The sequence below is a fragment of the Oncorhynchus gorbuscha genome, linkage group LG08 (assembly GCF_021184085.1).
Source record: "Oncorhynchus gorbuscha isolate QuinsamMale2020 ecotype Even-year linkage group LG08, OgorEven_v1.0, whole genome shotgun sequence".
Lineage (NCBI taxonomy): Eukaryota > Metazoa > Chordata > Actinopteri > Salmoniformes > Salmonidae > Oncorhynchus > Oncorhynchus gorbuscha.
The window spans coordinates 32,783,310-32,797,332 of record NC_060180.1 but is presented as its reverse complement, the minus strand read 5'-3'; the positions used below and the strand labels follow the sequence as shown (position 1 = coordinate 32,797,332).

The following is a 14,023-nucleotide window of genomic DNA, read 5'->3' as shown; positions in this document are numbered from 1 at the left end:
TGTCCTCTCGTCTGATGAAACAAAAATAGAACTGTTTGGCCATAATGACCATTGTTATGTTTGGAGGAAAAAGGGGGAGGCTTGCAAGCCAAAGAACACCATCCCAACCGTGAAGCATGGGGGTGGCACCATCATGTAGTGGGGGTGCTTTTCTGCCGGAGGGACTGGTGCACTTTACAAAATAAATGGCATCTTGAGAAACAAAAAATATGTGGATATATTGAAGCAACATCTCAAGACATCAGTCAGGAAGTTAAAACTTGTTTGGAAATGGGTCTTACAAATGGACAATGACCCCAAGCATACTTCCAAAGTTGTGGCAAAAAAAAAAATCTTAGCGGTTTCCTAGCCTTATTAAGGACAACAAAGCCAAGGTATTGGAGTGGCCATCACAAAGCCCTGACCTCAATCCCATAGAAAATGTGTGGGCGGACCTGAAAAAGCATGTGCGAGCAAGGAGGCCTACACATCTGACTCAGTTACATCAGCTCTGTCAGGAGTAATGGGCCAAAATTCACCAAACTTATTGTGGGAAGCTTGTGGAAGGCTACCCGAAACATTTGACCAAAGTTAAACAATTTAAAGGCAATGCTACCAAATACTAATTGAGTGTATGTAAACTTCTGCCCAAATGGGAATGTGATGAAAGAAATAAAATCTTAAATAAATCTTTCTCTCTACTATTATTCTAATTCTATTTCACATACTTAAAATAAAATGGTGATCCTAACTGACCTAAGACAGATCATTTTTAAAAACTGAATTTGGCTAAGGTGTATGTAAACTTCCGACTTCAACTGTGTATATACACTGCTCAAAAAAATAAAGGGAACACTAAAATAACACATCCTAGATCTGAATGAATGAAATATTCTTATTAAACACTTTTTTCTTTACATAGTTGAATGTTCTGACAACAAAATCACACAAAAATTATCAATGAAAATCAAATTTATCAACACATGGAGGTCTGGATTTGGAGTGACACTCAAAATTAAAGTGGAAAACCACACTACAGGCTGATCCAACTTTGATGTAATGTCTTTAAAACAAGTCAAAATGAGGCTCAGTAGTGTGTGTGTTCTCCACATGCCTGTATGGCCTCCCTACAACACCTGGGCATGCAACTCCTGGACAGTCTGTGGTGCAACGTGGCGTTGGTGGATGTAGCGAGACATGATGTCCCAGATGTGCTCAATTGGATTCAGGTCTGGGGAACGGGCGGGCCAGTCCATAGCATCAATGCCTTCCTCTTGCAGGAACTGCTGACACACTCCAGCCACATGAGGTCTAGGTCTTGCATTAGGAGGAACCCAGGGCCAATCGCACCAGCATATGGTCTCACAAGCGGTCTGAGGATCTCATCTCGGTACCTAATGGCAGTCAGGCTACCTCTGGCGAGCACATGGAGGGCTGTGCGGCCCCCCAAAGAAATGCCACCCCACACCATGACTGACCCACCATCAAACCGGTCATGCTGGAGGATGTTGCAGGCAGCAGAGCGTTCTCCACGGCGTCTCCAGACTCTGTCACGTCTGTCACATGTGCTCAGTGTGAACCTGCTTTCATCTGTGAAGAGGACAGGGCGCCAGTGGCGAACTTGCCAATCTTGGTGTTCTCTGGCAAATGCCAAACGTCCTGCACGGTGTTGGGCTGTAAGCACAACCCCCTTCTGTGGACGTTGGGCCCTCATACCACCCTCATGGAGTCTGTTTCTGACCGTTTTAGCAGACACATGCACATTTGGGGCCTGTTGGTCATTTTGCAGGCCTCTGGCAGTGCTCCTCCTGCTCCTCCTTGCACAAAGGCGGAGGTAGCGGTCCTGCTGCCGGGTTGTTGCCCTCCTACGGCCTCCTCCACATCTCCTGATGTACTGGCCTGTCTCCTGGTAGCGCCTCATGTGAAATTTATTGTCAATCAGTGTGGCTTCCTAAGTGGACAGTTTGATTTCACAGAAGTGTGATTGACTTGGAGTTACATTGTGTTGTTTAAGTGTTCCCTTTATTTTTTTGAGCAATGTATATTTTACACACTACCGTTCAACGGTTTGGGGTCACTTAGAAATGGTTTTTAAAAGAAAAGCACAATTTTTGTTCATTAGTTAATATAACACAAAATTTATCAGAAATACAGTGTAGACATTATTAATGTTGTAAATGACTATTGTTGCTGGAAACGGCAGATTTGTTTGTGGAATATCTACATAGGCATAGTTCCTCTGTCCAGTGTCTGTGTTCTTTTGCACATCTTAATCTTTTCTTTTTATTGGCCAGTCTGAGATATGGCTTTTTCATTGCAACTCTGCCTAAAGGCCAGCATCCCGTAGTTTCCTCTTCTTTGTTCACATTGAGACTGGTGTTTTGCGGGTACTATTTAATGAAACTGCCAGCTGAGGACATGTGAGGCATCTGTTTCTCAAACTAGACACTCAAATGTACTTTCTCAGTTTTGCACCGGGGCCTCCCACTCCACTTTCTATTCTGGCTAGAGACAGTTTTGTGACGCCCTGATCTGTTTCACCTGTCTTTGTGATTATCTCCACCCACCTCCAGATATCTCCTGTTTTCACCAGTAGTCCCCGGTGTATTTATCCCAGAAACCAGCGTTTCTTCTAGCTCCTATTTGTTTCAGTTTCTGTTTTTGTACTGTTTGGACTCTGAACTGGTTTATGAACTCTCACCTTTCCCCAACCTGCCTTTTGCCTACACCCTTTTGGTATAATAAATATCGGAGCTCAATCATCTGCCTCCTGTGTCTGCATTTGGGTCTCGCCTTCTGCCCTTATAGGACGAACTGGCCATGACAGACCCAGCAAAGTAGAACCAGCTCTGTCACGCTGTCTCCCTGCAGGGAGCCACCATTGGGAGGCATGAGGAGCAACTGCTGGTCCTTTTGGAAGGGCTTAGTTCCCTGATGGAACGCCACGACAAAGGTTCAAGGCTATAATGGCGCAAATCAGTGAGTTAGCTCATATGCAGCCCACCACCTCTGAGACCTCCCAACCACCCATTAACCTTTCTACTACTAGTGGATTTGTTCAACCTACCCCGGCTCCTCGAGATCCCCGCTTACCTCCTCTGGAGCAATATGCAGGCGATCCTGGTACTTGCCGGGCATTCCTTTCCCAGTGCTCCCTCATTTTTGAACTCCAGCCCTCTTCATTCCCATCAGACTGATCGAAGATAACGTATTTAATGACGATAATGTCCGGAAGTGCGCTCTCCTGGGCAACGGATGTGTGGGAGCAACAATCTGCTGTGTGCCCATAGCCTGGAGGAATTCATGGCAGAAGTGAGGAAGGTTTTCGATTCTCCGATGCCCGGGAGGGAGGTGGCTCAAAAACTACTGCAGGTACATCAGAACTCCTGTAGTGTGACATGACTACGCAGTAGAGAGTTCCTTGAATCCAGAGGCTCTCTTTGACACCTTTCTCCACTGACTGTCAGAGGGGATAAAGGATGAGCTCACAGCTCGGGAAATACCACGGGACCTCGATTCCCTCATCGCCCTGGCAATTAGGATTGATGGGCACCTACGAGAACGCAGGTGTGAGAGGTGGTCATGTCTCGGCAACACGCATTCATCTGCTGATGTTGGCGCCCATCCGAGGGAATCTGTAAATCCCTGGTGTTTGTATTTCCCGAGGAGAGCCGATTCCCAGTGAATCATCAGCGACGGGTAAGTTGGTTACTCCTTAGCCCATGCAACTGGGAAGAGCTAGGTTATCGGTTGGGGAATTCTCACGCAGGCTAAATTCTCACTGTTGTCTGTACTGTGGAGGGGCGGGACATTATATAGCCACTTTCCCAGTTAACTTCTTGGTGACAGGGGGCAGTATTTTCACATCCAGATGAAATCTAAGCCCAAATTCAACTGCCTGCTACTCATCCCCAGAAGATGAGATATGCATAGTATTAGTAGATTTGGATAGAAAACACTCTGAAGTTCCTAAAACTGTTTGTATCATGTCTGTGAGTATAACATAACTTATTTAGCAGGCGAAACCCTGAGGAAAAACCATTCCGATTTCTTGGGGGGTCACTCTCTTTTCAATGGGTTTCATTGGGAATCCAGATTTCTAAGGGACCTTCTTGCAGTTCCTATTGCTTCCACTGGATGTCAACAGACTAGAAATTGGTTGAGGTTATTCCTTTGTGTAATGAAGAAGTATGGCCATCTTGAACGTGGGTCACTTGAAGTGTACTGTTAGATAGAGGCGCGTGACCAGAAAGCATGCTTCAGTTTGTTTTCTTCCTGTATTGAACACAGAGCATCCCGTCTTCAATTTTATTGATTATTTACTTAAGGTTAGTCCTATAGGGGCAGTATTTCATTTTTGGATAAAAAGACGTGCCCGTTTTTAGCGCAATATTTTGTCACGAAAAGATGCTCGACTATGCTTGGAATTGATAGTTTTGGAATGAAGACACTCTGACGTTTCCAGAACTGCAAAGATTTTCACTGTGAGTGCCTTAGAACAAAACCTACAGGCAAAACCAAGATGTTTGAGCGACCAGGAAATCAACAGGATTTCTGATGGCACGTTTTCCATGATCGCCTTATATGGCTGTGAATGCGACAGGAATGAACGGACACTTCCTATTGTTTCCCCAAGGTGTCTGCAGCATTGATTTGTAGGCATATCATTGGAAGATTGACCATAAGAGACTACATTTACCAGGGGGTCCCGCACGGTGTCTGTGTGGAAATTGGTGCGCAAAAGTCAGGTACCAGTATTTTTCCATCCGAATCTGAGAACAATGCAGGCTTCCAGGAATGGCATTTCAATGAAGAGATATATGACAAAACACCTTGAGGATGGATTCAAACAACGTTTTCCATGTTTCAGTCGATATTATGGAGTTAATTCGGAAAAAGTTTGACGTGTAGGTGACTGAATTTTCGGTTAGTTTCGGTAGCCAAATGCATAGTAACAAAACGGAACGTTGTGTCCTACACAAGCATCTTTCAGGAAAAACTGGACATCTGCTATGTAACTGAGAGTCTCCTCATTGAAACATCTGAAGTTCTTCAAAGGTAAATTATTTTATTTGATCCCTTTGCTGGTTTTTGTGAATATGTTGCGTGCTAAATGCTAACGCTAAATGCTAAGCTAGCTATCACCACTCTTACACAAATTATTGATTTTCTCTGGTTCTAAAGCATATTTTGAAAATCTGAGACGACAGGATTGTTAAGAAAAGGATAAGCTTGAGGATAGGCATATTTATTTCATTTAATTTGCGATTTTTAGAAATCGCTAACGTTGCGTTATGGTAATGAGCTTGAGGCTATGATTACGCTACCGAATACGGTGTGGGTAGGACTAACAGGTTAAAAAAATACTAAAAGTTTTATTACAAAAGTAGTTTGAAATGTTTTGGCAAAGTAACTTTTGAGATATTTTGTAGTCACTTTGCTCAAGTTGGAACCGGTGTTTTTCTGGATCAAATGCGCCAAATAAATGGACATTTTGGATATATATTGACGGAATTAATCGAACAAAAGGACAATTTGTGATGTTTATGGGACATATTGGAGTGCCATAAGGCATGAATTATATTTTTATTTCTGTGTTTTGTGTCGCGCCTGCAGAGTTGAAATATGCTTTCTCTCTTTTGTTTACGGAGGCGCTATCCTCAGATATTAGCATCATTTGCTTTCGCCAAAAAAGCCTTTTTGAAATCTGACAGGTTGGCTGGATTCACAACAAGTGTAGCTTAAATGTGCTATCTTGCATGTGTGATTTAATGAAAGTTAGATTTTTACAGTAATTTATAGTCATTTATTTGAATTTGGCTATCTCTGTATTTTCCCTGGCTTTTGGCCAGCGTCCCACACGCTAGCGTCCCACATGTCCCAGAGAGGTTGAGAAACCCCTTTCTTTAGTGGGTACAAGTACTCTGGTGAGCCAGACTGGGAGTCCCCTAACTTCCATCTCCCGTCCAACTTGGTTTGTGATTCTGCTATGGGGAGTCCAGTCTAAGTCTCTCTGGGTGCTCATTGACTCTGCGGCTGATGAAACTTTTATGGATGCTACCATGGTTTCTAAATGAGGTATTCCCACAACTTCTCTCTGTCCCCATGGATGCAAGGGCACTGGACGGCCGCTCTATTGGAAGAGTCACCCATAGCACTGTGCCCGTTCATATATGGGTATCAGGAAACCACAGTGAGATCTTACAGTTCCTCCTCATCGATTTCCCTCCCCATGTTCCTGTGGTTTTGGGATTTATTTTCTTGATTCCAGAAACACAATCCTGCTATTGACTGGACCACGAGCTTCATGCTGGGCTGGAGCCCGTTTTGTCATTTTCATTGCCTGAAAGCGTTCCCCTCAGGATGTAAGCAAAGCCAGGGATGTTGCTGTTGTCCCCACTGAGTACCATGACCTCCTGGAGGTCTTCAGTAAGGCACGGGCTACTTCTCTTCCCCCGCATCGTCTTTATGATTATGCCATTTATCTCCTCCGAGACACCACACCGGCTATATTCTCTATCCGACCCAGAGACCAAAGCCATGGAGGATGATCTGCTACTGGAGGCATCCATCCGTCTTCATCTCCTGCTGGTGCGGGGTTTTTCTTCGTGTAGAAAAAGGACAAGACCCTGCGTCAGTGCATTGACTACCGGGGTCTGAATTATATAACGATCAAGTATTGTTACCCCTTACCACTCCTCTCCTCTGCTTTCGAACCTCTCCAGGTGGCCACCATGTTTTACGAACTGTACCTTTGGAATGCCTACCACCTGGTTCAGATAAGCGAAGGAGATGAGTGGAAGACAGCCTTTAACATAGCCAGTGGACATTATGAGTGCCAGGTCATGCTGTTTGGAATCATCAATGCCCCCGCTGTCTTCCAGGCTCTGGTAAACATTGTGCTCCAAGACATGCTAAACCATTTAGTGTTTTTTATTTATTTTTTCCCCGGTCTGCCCAAGAACACGTTCTTCATGTCAGACAAGTCCTTTAGTGCCTCCTGGAGAACCAATCGTTCATGAAAGCGGAGAAGTGTGAGTTCCACCGCTCTACAACCTCCTTTCTGGGATATGTCATAGCTGATGGAAATATCCAAATGGGTCCTGAAAAGTGAAAGCAGTGGTAGAGTGGCCTCAACCTATGTCCAGGGTGCAGTTACAACATTTCCTGGGGCTCGCTAACTTCTTCTACTGCCGTTTAATTCGGGGTTACAGCATCCTGGTGAACCCCCTCTCTGCACTGGCGGAGAGGTTGGCGGTCCCCAACCTGCCTTTTGCCTACCCCTTTTGGTATAATAAATATCGGAGCTCAGCCATCTGCCTCCTGTGTCTGCATTTGGGTCTCACCTTGTGCCGTTGTAAGTTTGCGTTGTTCTGGGAGTAGTACACAGAGTTGTACGAAATCTTCAGTTTAGCCTTCATTTCTCCGAACAAGAAGAGATGGACAAGTCTCAGAAGAAAGGTCTTTGTGTCTGGCCATTTTGAGCCTGTAATCGAGCCCACTAATGCTGATGCTCCAGACACTCAACCAGTATAAAGAAGGACAGTTATATTGCTTCTTTAATCAGCACAACAGTTTATAGCTGTGCTAACATAGTTTCAAATGATAAAAAATATAAACTGATTAGCTAACACAACATGCCATTGGAACACACAAGTGATGGTTGCTGATAATAGGCCTCTGTATGCCTATGTAGATATTCCATAAACAATCTGCCATTTCCAGCTACAATAGTGATTTACAGCATTAACAATGTCTACATTTATTTCTGATAAATTGTATGTAATTTTAATGGACAAAAATTGTATTTTATTTAAAAAACAAGGACATTTGACCCCAAACTTTTGAACAGTTGGGTGTGTATATATATATATTGTGGCAGACCAGCGGGTTTGGTCAAGACGTTTACACAGATCAAACACGGACAGAGTACGATTAGCTCGGTTTCACAGGTGTTTATTAAATAATAAATCAAAAGAAAAGGATAGGTCTCCCCCATGAGACCCTCTCTGGGATACCGTCTCCTGGGCTCCGAGTCTTGCTGTATACTGAGGGGCACACAAACTCAGCTCCCTCATCTTAGCTTGGGCACCATCTCCAACTACACATAAGTCACCTTACTTCACCCAGTCCTCTCTGTGTGCTGCCCTTCTGGCAGCTTTATGGGCTTGTGCAGCTAGTGAGCAATCAGCCCTTGATTACTCACCAACTCCCCAATCAGCCCCTATTAGTCTTGTGCGGAGAGCTTGTCGAGACCTGGCACGTCCAGCAGATGGAGCCATCGCCTCGTGATGTATACTCCGTCTGTCACCAGGCCTCGACGAGTCTCACCCTGGTGGCTGACCTGCTGTACACCACAATATATATATATATATAGTTGAAGTCGGAAGTTTACATACACTTAGGTTGGAGTCATTAAAACTAGTTTTTCAACCACTCCACAAATGTATTGTTAATTAACAAACTATAGTTTTTGGCAAGTTGGTTAGGTCAGCTACATTGTGCATGACACAAGTAATTTTCCAACAATTGTTTACAGACAGATTATTTCACTTATTATTCACTGTCACAATTCCAGTGGGTCGGAAGTTTACATAGAGTAAGTTGACTGTGCCTTTAAATAGCTTGGAAAATTCCAGAAAATGATGTCATGGCTTTAGAAGCTTCTGATAGGCTAATTGACCACATTTGAGTCAATTGGAGGTGTACCTGTGGATGTATTTCAAGGCCTACCTTCAAACTCAGTGCCTCCCTGCTTGACATAATTGGAAAATCAAAAGAAATCAGCCACGACCTCAGGAAAAAAATGTAGACCTCCACACGTCTGGTTCATCCTTGGGAGCAATTTCCAAACACCTGAAGGTACCATGTTCATCTGTACAAACAATAGTACGCAAGTATAAACACCATGGGACCACACAGCCATCATACCACTCAGGAAGAAGACAAGTTCTGTCTCCTAGAGATTAATGTACTTTCGTGCAAAAAGTGCAAATCAATCCCAGAACAACTTCAAAGGACCTTGTGAAGATGCTGGAGGAATCAGGTAGAAAAGTATTTATATCCACAGTAAAACGAGTCCTATAACGACACAACCTAAAGGCCGCTCAGCAAGGAAGAAGCCACTGCTCCAAAACCGCCATTAAAAGAACAGACTACGGTTTGCAATTGCACATGGGGATCGTAATTTTTGGAGAAATGTCCAAGGAGGCCTGAAAACCCGACTCAGTTAGAACAACTCTGTCAGGAGGAATGGGCCAAAATTCACCCAACTTATTGTGGGAAGCTGGTGGAAGTCTAAACGAAATGTTTGACCACTCATGTCCTTTCCCACCTTGACAAAAGGAACACCTATGTGAGAATGCTGTTCATTGACTACTGCTCATCATTCAACACCATAGTACACTCTAAGCTCATCACCAAGCTAAGGATCCTGGGACTAAACACCTCCCTCTGCAACTGGATCCTGGACTTCCTGACAGGCCGCCCCCAGGTGGTGAGGGTAGGTAGCAACACATCTGCCACGCTGATCCTCAACAATGGAGCTCCCCAAGGGTGCGTGCTCAGTCCCCTCCTGTACTCCCAGGCGGTGTCAGAGGAAGACCCTAAACATTGTCAAAGACCCCAGCCACCCCAGTCATAGACTTTTCTCTCTACTACAGCATGGCAAGCGGTACCGGAGTGCCAAGTCTAGGACAAAAAGGCTTCTTTTTGGGGGTAAAAACCTCCTTCAGTGTTTACTCCAAGCCATAAGACTCCTGAACAGGTAACCAAATGGTTACCCAGACTATATGCATTGTGGGCCCCCCAACCCCTCTTTTACGCTGCTGCTACTCTTTGTTTATCTTATATGCATAGTCACTTTAACTATACATCCATGTACATACTACCGAAATGGCCAGACCAATCAGTGCTCACTCACATTGGCTAACCGGGCTATCTACATTGTGTCACACAACCCGCAAACCCCTCTTTTTACGCTTCTGCTACTCTCTATTCATCATATATGCATAGTCATTTAACGATACCTACTTGTACATACTAACTCAATAAGCCTGACTAACAGGTGTCTGAATAATAGCCTTGCTACTCTTTTTTCAAACGTCATTTTACAGTGGTTTTATTTCTTTACTTAAACACACACACACACACACACACACACACACACACACACACACACACACACACACACACACACACACACACACACACACACACACACACACACACACACACACACACACACACACACACACACACACACACACACACACACACACACACATGCTCTGACACTCTGACAGCCTCTGGGGGCAGAGGGTTGAATAGGGGATAGGGCGCAGTCTGAGAGCAGCACCCCTCTTATCCTCTACCAGGTGTGCCCATCACCACCTGGTGGAGGAGCTCCTAGCACTCCTATCCATCGCCATGCTGACAAGAGCAAACACACTCCATGACATGAATAAACAAACCTGCTGCTAAGCCACTATCTCTCCATCAGACACATACTTTGTCTCTCTTTTTCTCTCTGTCTCTCTGCATCTCTCTCACTCTCTCTATCTCTGTCTTTCTATCTCTCCTGCAGCCTCGCTCTCTCTATCCTCACCCTTTTCTCTCTCTCTTCTTCTCTCAGCTTCCCTCTGTCTGTATGACTGCCCTATTCACTTAACTTCCTGCCAGTACTCCATTAGTTATGCTACTTTCTCTACACCTTCTTCACTCTTTCCCAACCCCTCTACCTCCCTCTTCTCCTCCTTCTCTCCCTCCTTCTCGTTCTCTCTCCACTTGACTTGCAGTTATCTATCAAATTTCATCCTGGCGGCTGTGGTGCTGGAATCAATCAGAGTTGACTAGCTTTCGGCTTATCTCAACCTGTGGTGATTGATTTTCCTCGTTAGGTATAATTTGATGCTCTATCCCATATCTTCCAAAGCAAATTAAATTGTAGTCTAGTCAAATGTGGCTCCTAGTCTTGGGCTGCTGTGAGTGATCGAGCAAGTGTGTGTGTAAAAAGATTGTCTGTGTGTCTGTTTATGAGCGCATGTGAATGTGTTTCTGTGTGTCAGCGCGGTGGGATGTTAGATAGAGCTAATGGGAAGTGGCGGACACATGATGGAAAACTAAAGAGGATGCTGTTGAACAGGGCTGGTTTCCCACTGGGCTGACACACTCACTCAGCACAGCACAATGTCTCCTCTGCAACTACTCACTACTGCTAAAATACACTATATCTGAATCTATACTGCTGTACTGAGCCAACGCAACATCTAGGATTGCAAGATTCCATTAAAGTTCTCAAAATTCTCAGTTTTTCCAGATATCCCGGTTGGAGGATCCCGGATTTCCTGCTTATTCTGTCCTGATCCGAAGGAACTTTCAACCGTGTCAAATAAAGTGTTACCATTTATTACCGTTTGTTACAATTTGTTGCCATATATATTGTTACAGGCATGCATGCGTGGTGATGGTAACCCACCTCATCCTTGTCTTCAGCCTGTATGAAGAGAGGCAGGGCGAAGCCCACCTGGGCCAGCTCGGTGATGTGCACACGGTACTCGGAGCTGTTGAACTTGGGCGCGTTGTCGTTCTTGTCAATCAGCAGGATGGTGAAGGTGGTCATCACCGAGGCATCTGATGGTGTACGGTCATCGTTCAACTCTGTGCCCTGAGGGAAGACGGGCAGGGAAGACAGGCGAATAAGTGCAAGTGCAATTCATTTCCAGTGTGAACAAGAGAGTGAATGAGAAAGTGAGAGAGGTGTCATATTGGAGCTAAAATTGTTCTGGTGGAGTGAGAGCGGTAAGCACCCAATGGATGCGTCCAAATGGCACCCTATTCCCTACACTGGGCTTCCGATTGGCACAGTGGTCTAAGGCACTGTATCTCTAGTGCTAGAGGTGTCCCTACAGACACCCTGGTCTGATTCCAGGCTGTATCACAACCGGTCGTGATTGGGAGTCCCATAGGGCGGTTCACAATTTGCCCAGGGTCGTCCGGGTTTGGCCAGTGTAGGCAGTCATTATAAATAAGAATTTTTCTTAAAAAGATTGGACCTTTTTTTAAACATTTTCGCCTACAATTACATACCCAAATCTAACTGCATGTAGCTCAGGACCTGAAGCAAGGATATGCATATTCTTGATACCATTTGAAAGGAAACACTTTGAAGTTTGGGTAAGTGTGAAATTAATGTAGGATAATATAACCCATTAGATCTGGTAAAAGATAGTACAAACAAAAACGCATGCTTATTGTATTATTACATTTTTTCATCATCTTTGAAATGCAAGAGAAAGACCATAATGTATTATTGCAGTTTAGGTGCAATTTAGACGTGTGTTCAAAGTTTCAGATTGATCCAGTGAAGCATTTCATTACTGGACAATATTTTGTATCAAGTCTGCCCAAATGTGCCAAATTGGTCAAATGATACTTAAAGAACATACAAAAATTATATGGCAATACATAATTTAAGTTTACACACTACCAGGAATGTCATACATGATGGATAATTCGCTCATACACTATCTTTCACACATCTAGATGGCCGGACGGGGTGTGTGCGGAGCCAGACACAGCAGGGGTTAAAACTGAAGAACCCAGTTCCTACATTTGAATATAAAAATGTATTTTATAAAACAAAACTATGTTGCATTTTATCTCTGGGATCCTCAGGATGACAAATCAGAGGAAGATTACTGAATGTAAGTACATTATTTTTACCTTCAGAGGTCAATGTATCAAACCAGTTGCCGTCATAAAAGTTTTTTGTTGGTGTGCACTCTCCTCAATAGCATGGTATTTTTTCACTGTAACAGCTACTGTAAATTGGACAGTTAGATTAGATTAACAAGACTTTAAGCTTTCTGTCTATATCAGATATGTCTATGTCCTGGGAAATGTTCTTGTTACTTATAATGTCATGCTAATCACATTAACGCACGTTAGCTCAACCGTCCCGGTGGAGGGACACCGATCACGTAGAGGTTATCTGACTTGCCTAGTTAAATAAAGGTTCAATTAAAATGTATAAATGGTGTACTACTTTTGACCAGGGCCCATAAGACTTTATAGGGGTAGGGTTCCATTTGGGATGTAACCAATCTCCTTCAGGTATTTACAGCTGTACCTTTATTGGATCAGGGGGGGAGGCAGAGTGACTCAAAGCAATCATAGAAAGCATCTCTAAGTGGGGGCGCGAAGAGTTCACTGTAGATACACATCACACATCACACACACAATGAGATTTAAGAGAAAATAGTCCCATTACTCTCTCCCTCTCTTTTTTGTTTCTTTCTTTTGCTCTCTCTGTCGATAATGGGAGGAGCGGGGAGATGAAAAGAGGTGAGAGTGTGGAAATAGAAAAGGGTTTTGTCTTTTATTGTAAAAGTAACGGAGCGATGTCACAGGCAATTGGAAAGGTTCGGACAAAAGTGGTGCATTGTGGGTAATCAGGGTTTTGTGTCATTTAGAGGCATGTAACATCCTCTTCCAAGAAATTAAAATAGTTACACAAGCAATAAATACACAGTAAATAACGAATAACAATAACGAGTGAAAATAACATGGCTATATACAGGGAGTACAAGTCGATGTGCAGGGGTACGAGTTAATTGAGGTAGTTATGTATATATACTGTAGGTAGGGGTAAAGTGACGAGGCAAAAGGATAGATAAGAGGCAGTAGCAGCATTGTATGTGGTGACTGTGTGTGTGGGTGTGGCATCAGTATGCATGTGTGCTGCATATTATGTGTGTGTGTGTGTGTGTGTGTGTGTGTGTGTGTGTGTGTGTGTGTGTGTGTGTGTGTGTGTGTGTGTGTGTGTGTGTGTGTGTGTGTGTGTGTGTGTGTGTGTGTGTGTGTGTGTGTGTGTGTGTGTGTGTGTGTGTGTGTGTGTGTGTGTGTGTGATGTGGTGTCAGTGTGTGTGGGTAGAGTCCAGTATGTGTGCCTAGAGTCATTGCAGGAGAGGTAGTACAAAGAAGGGTCAATGCAGGTAGTCCAGGTAGTCATTTGATGAGCTATTTAGCAGACTAGTTTAGCAGT

The 14,023-nt window shown here is 44.0% G+C and overlaps 1 protein-coding gene across 1 annotated transcript in view; it reads right to left on the bottom strand.

The window, feature by feature from the left end:
* Positions 1 to 14,023, bottom strand: part of LOC124041504 (cadherin-23-like) — a 640,482-nt gene that overhangs the window by 248,353 nt on the left and 378,106 nt on the right. Inside the window, 1 exon segment of the mRNA XM_046359178.1 lies at positions 11,456 to 11,644. Coding sequence (XP_046215134.1) covers positions 11,456 to 11,644 — 189 coding nt within the window.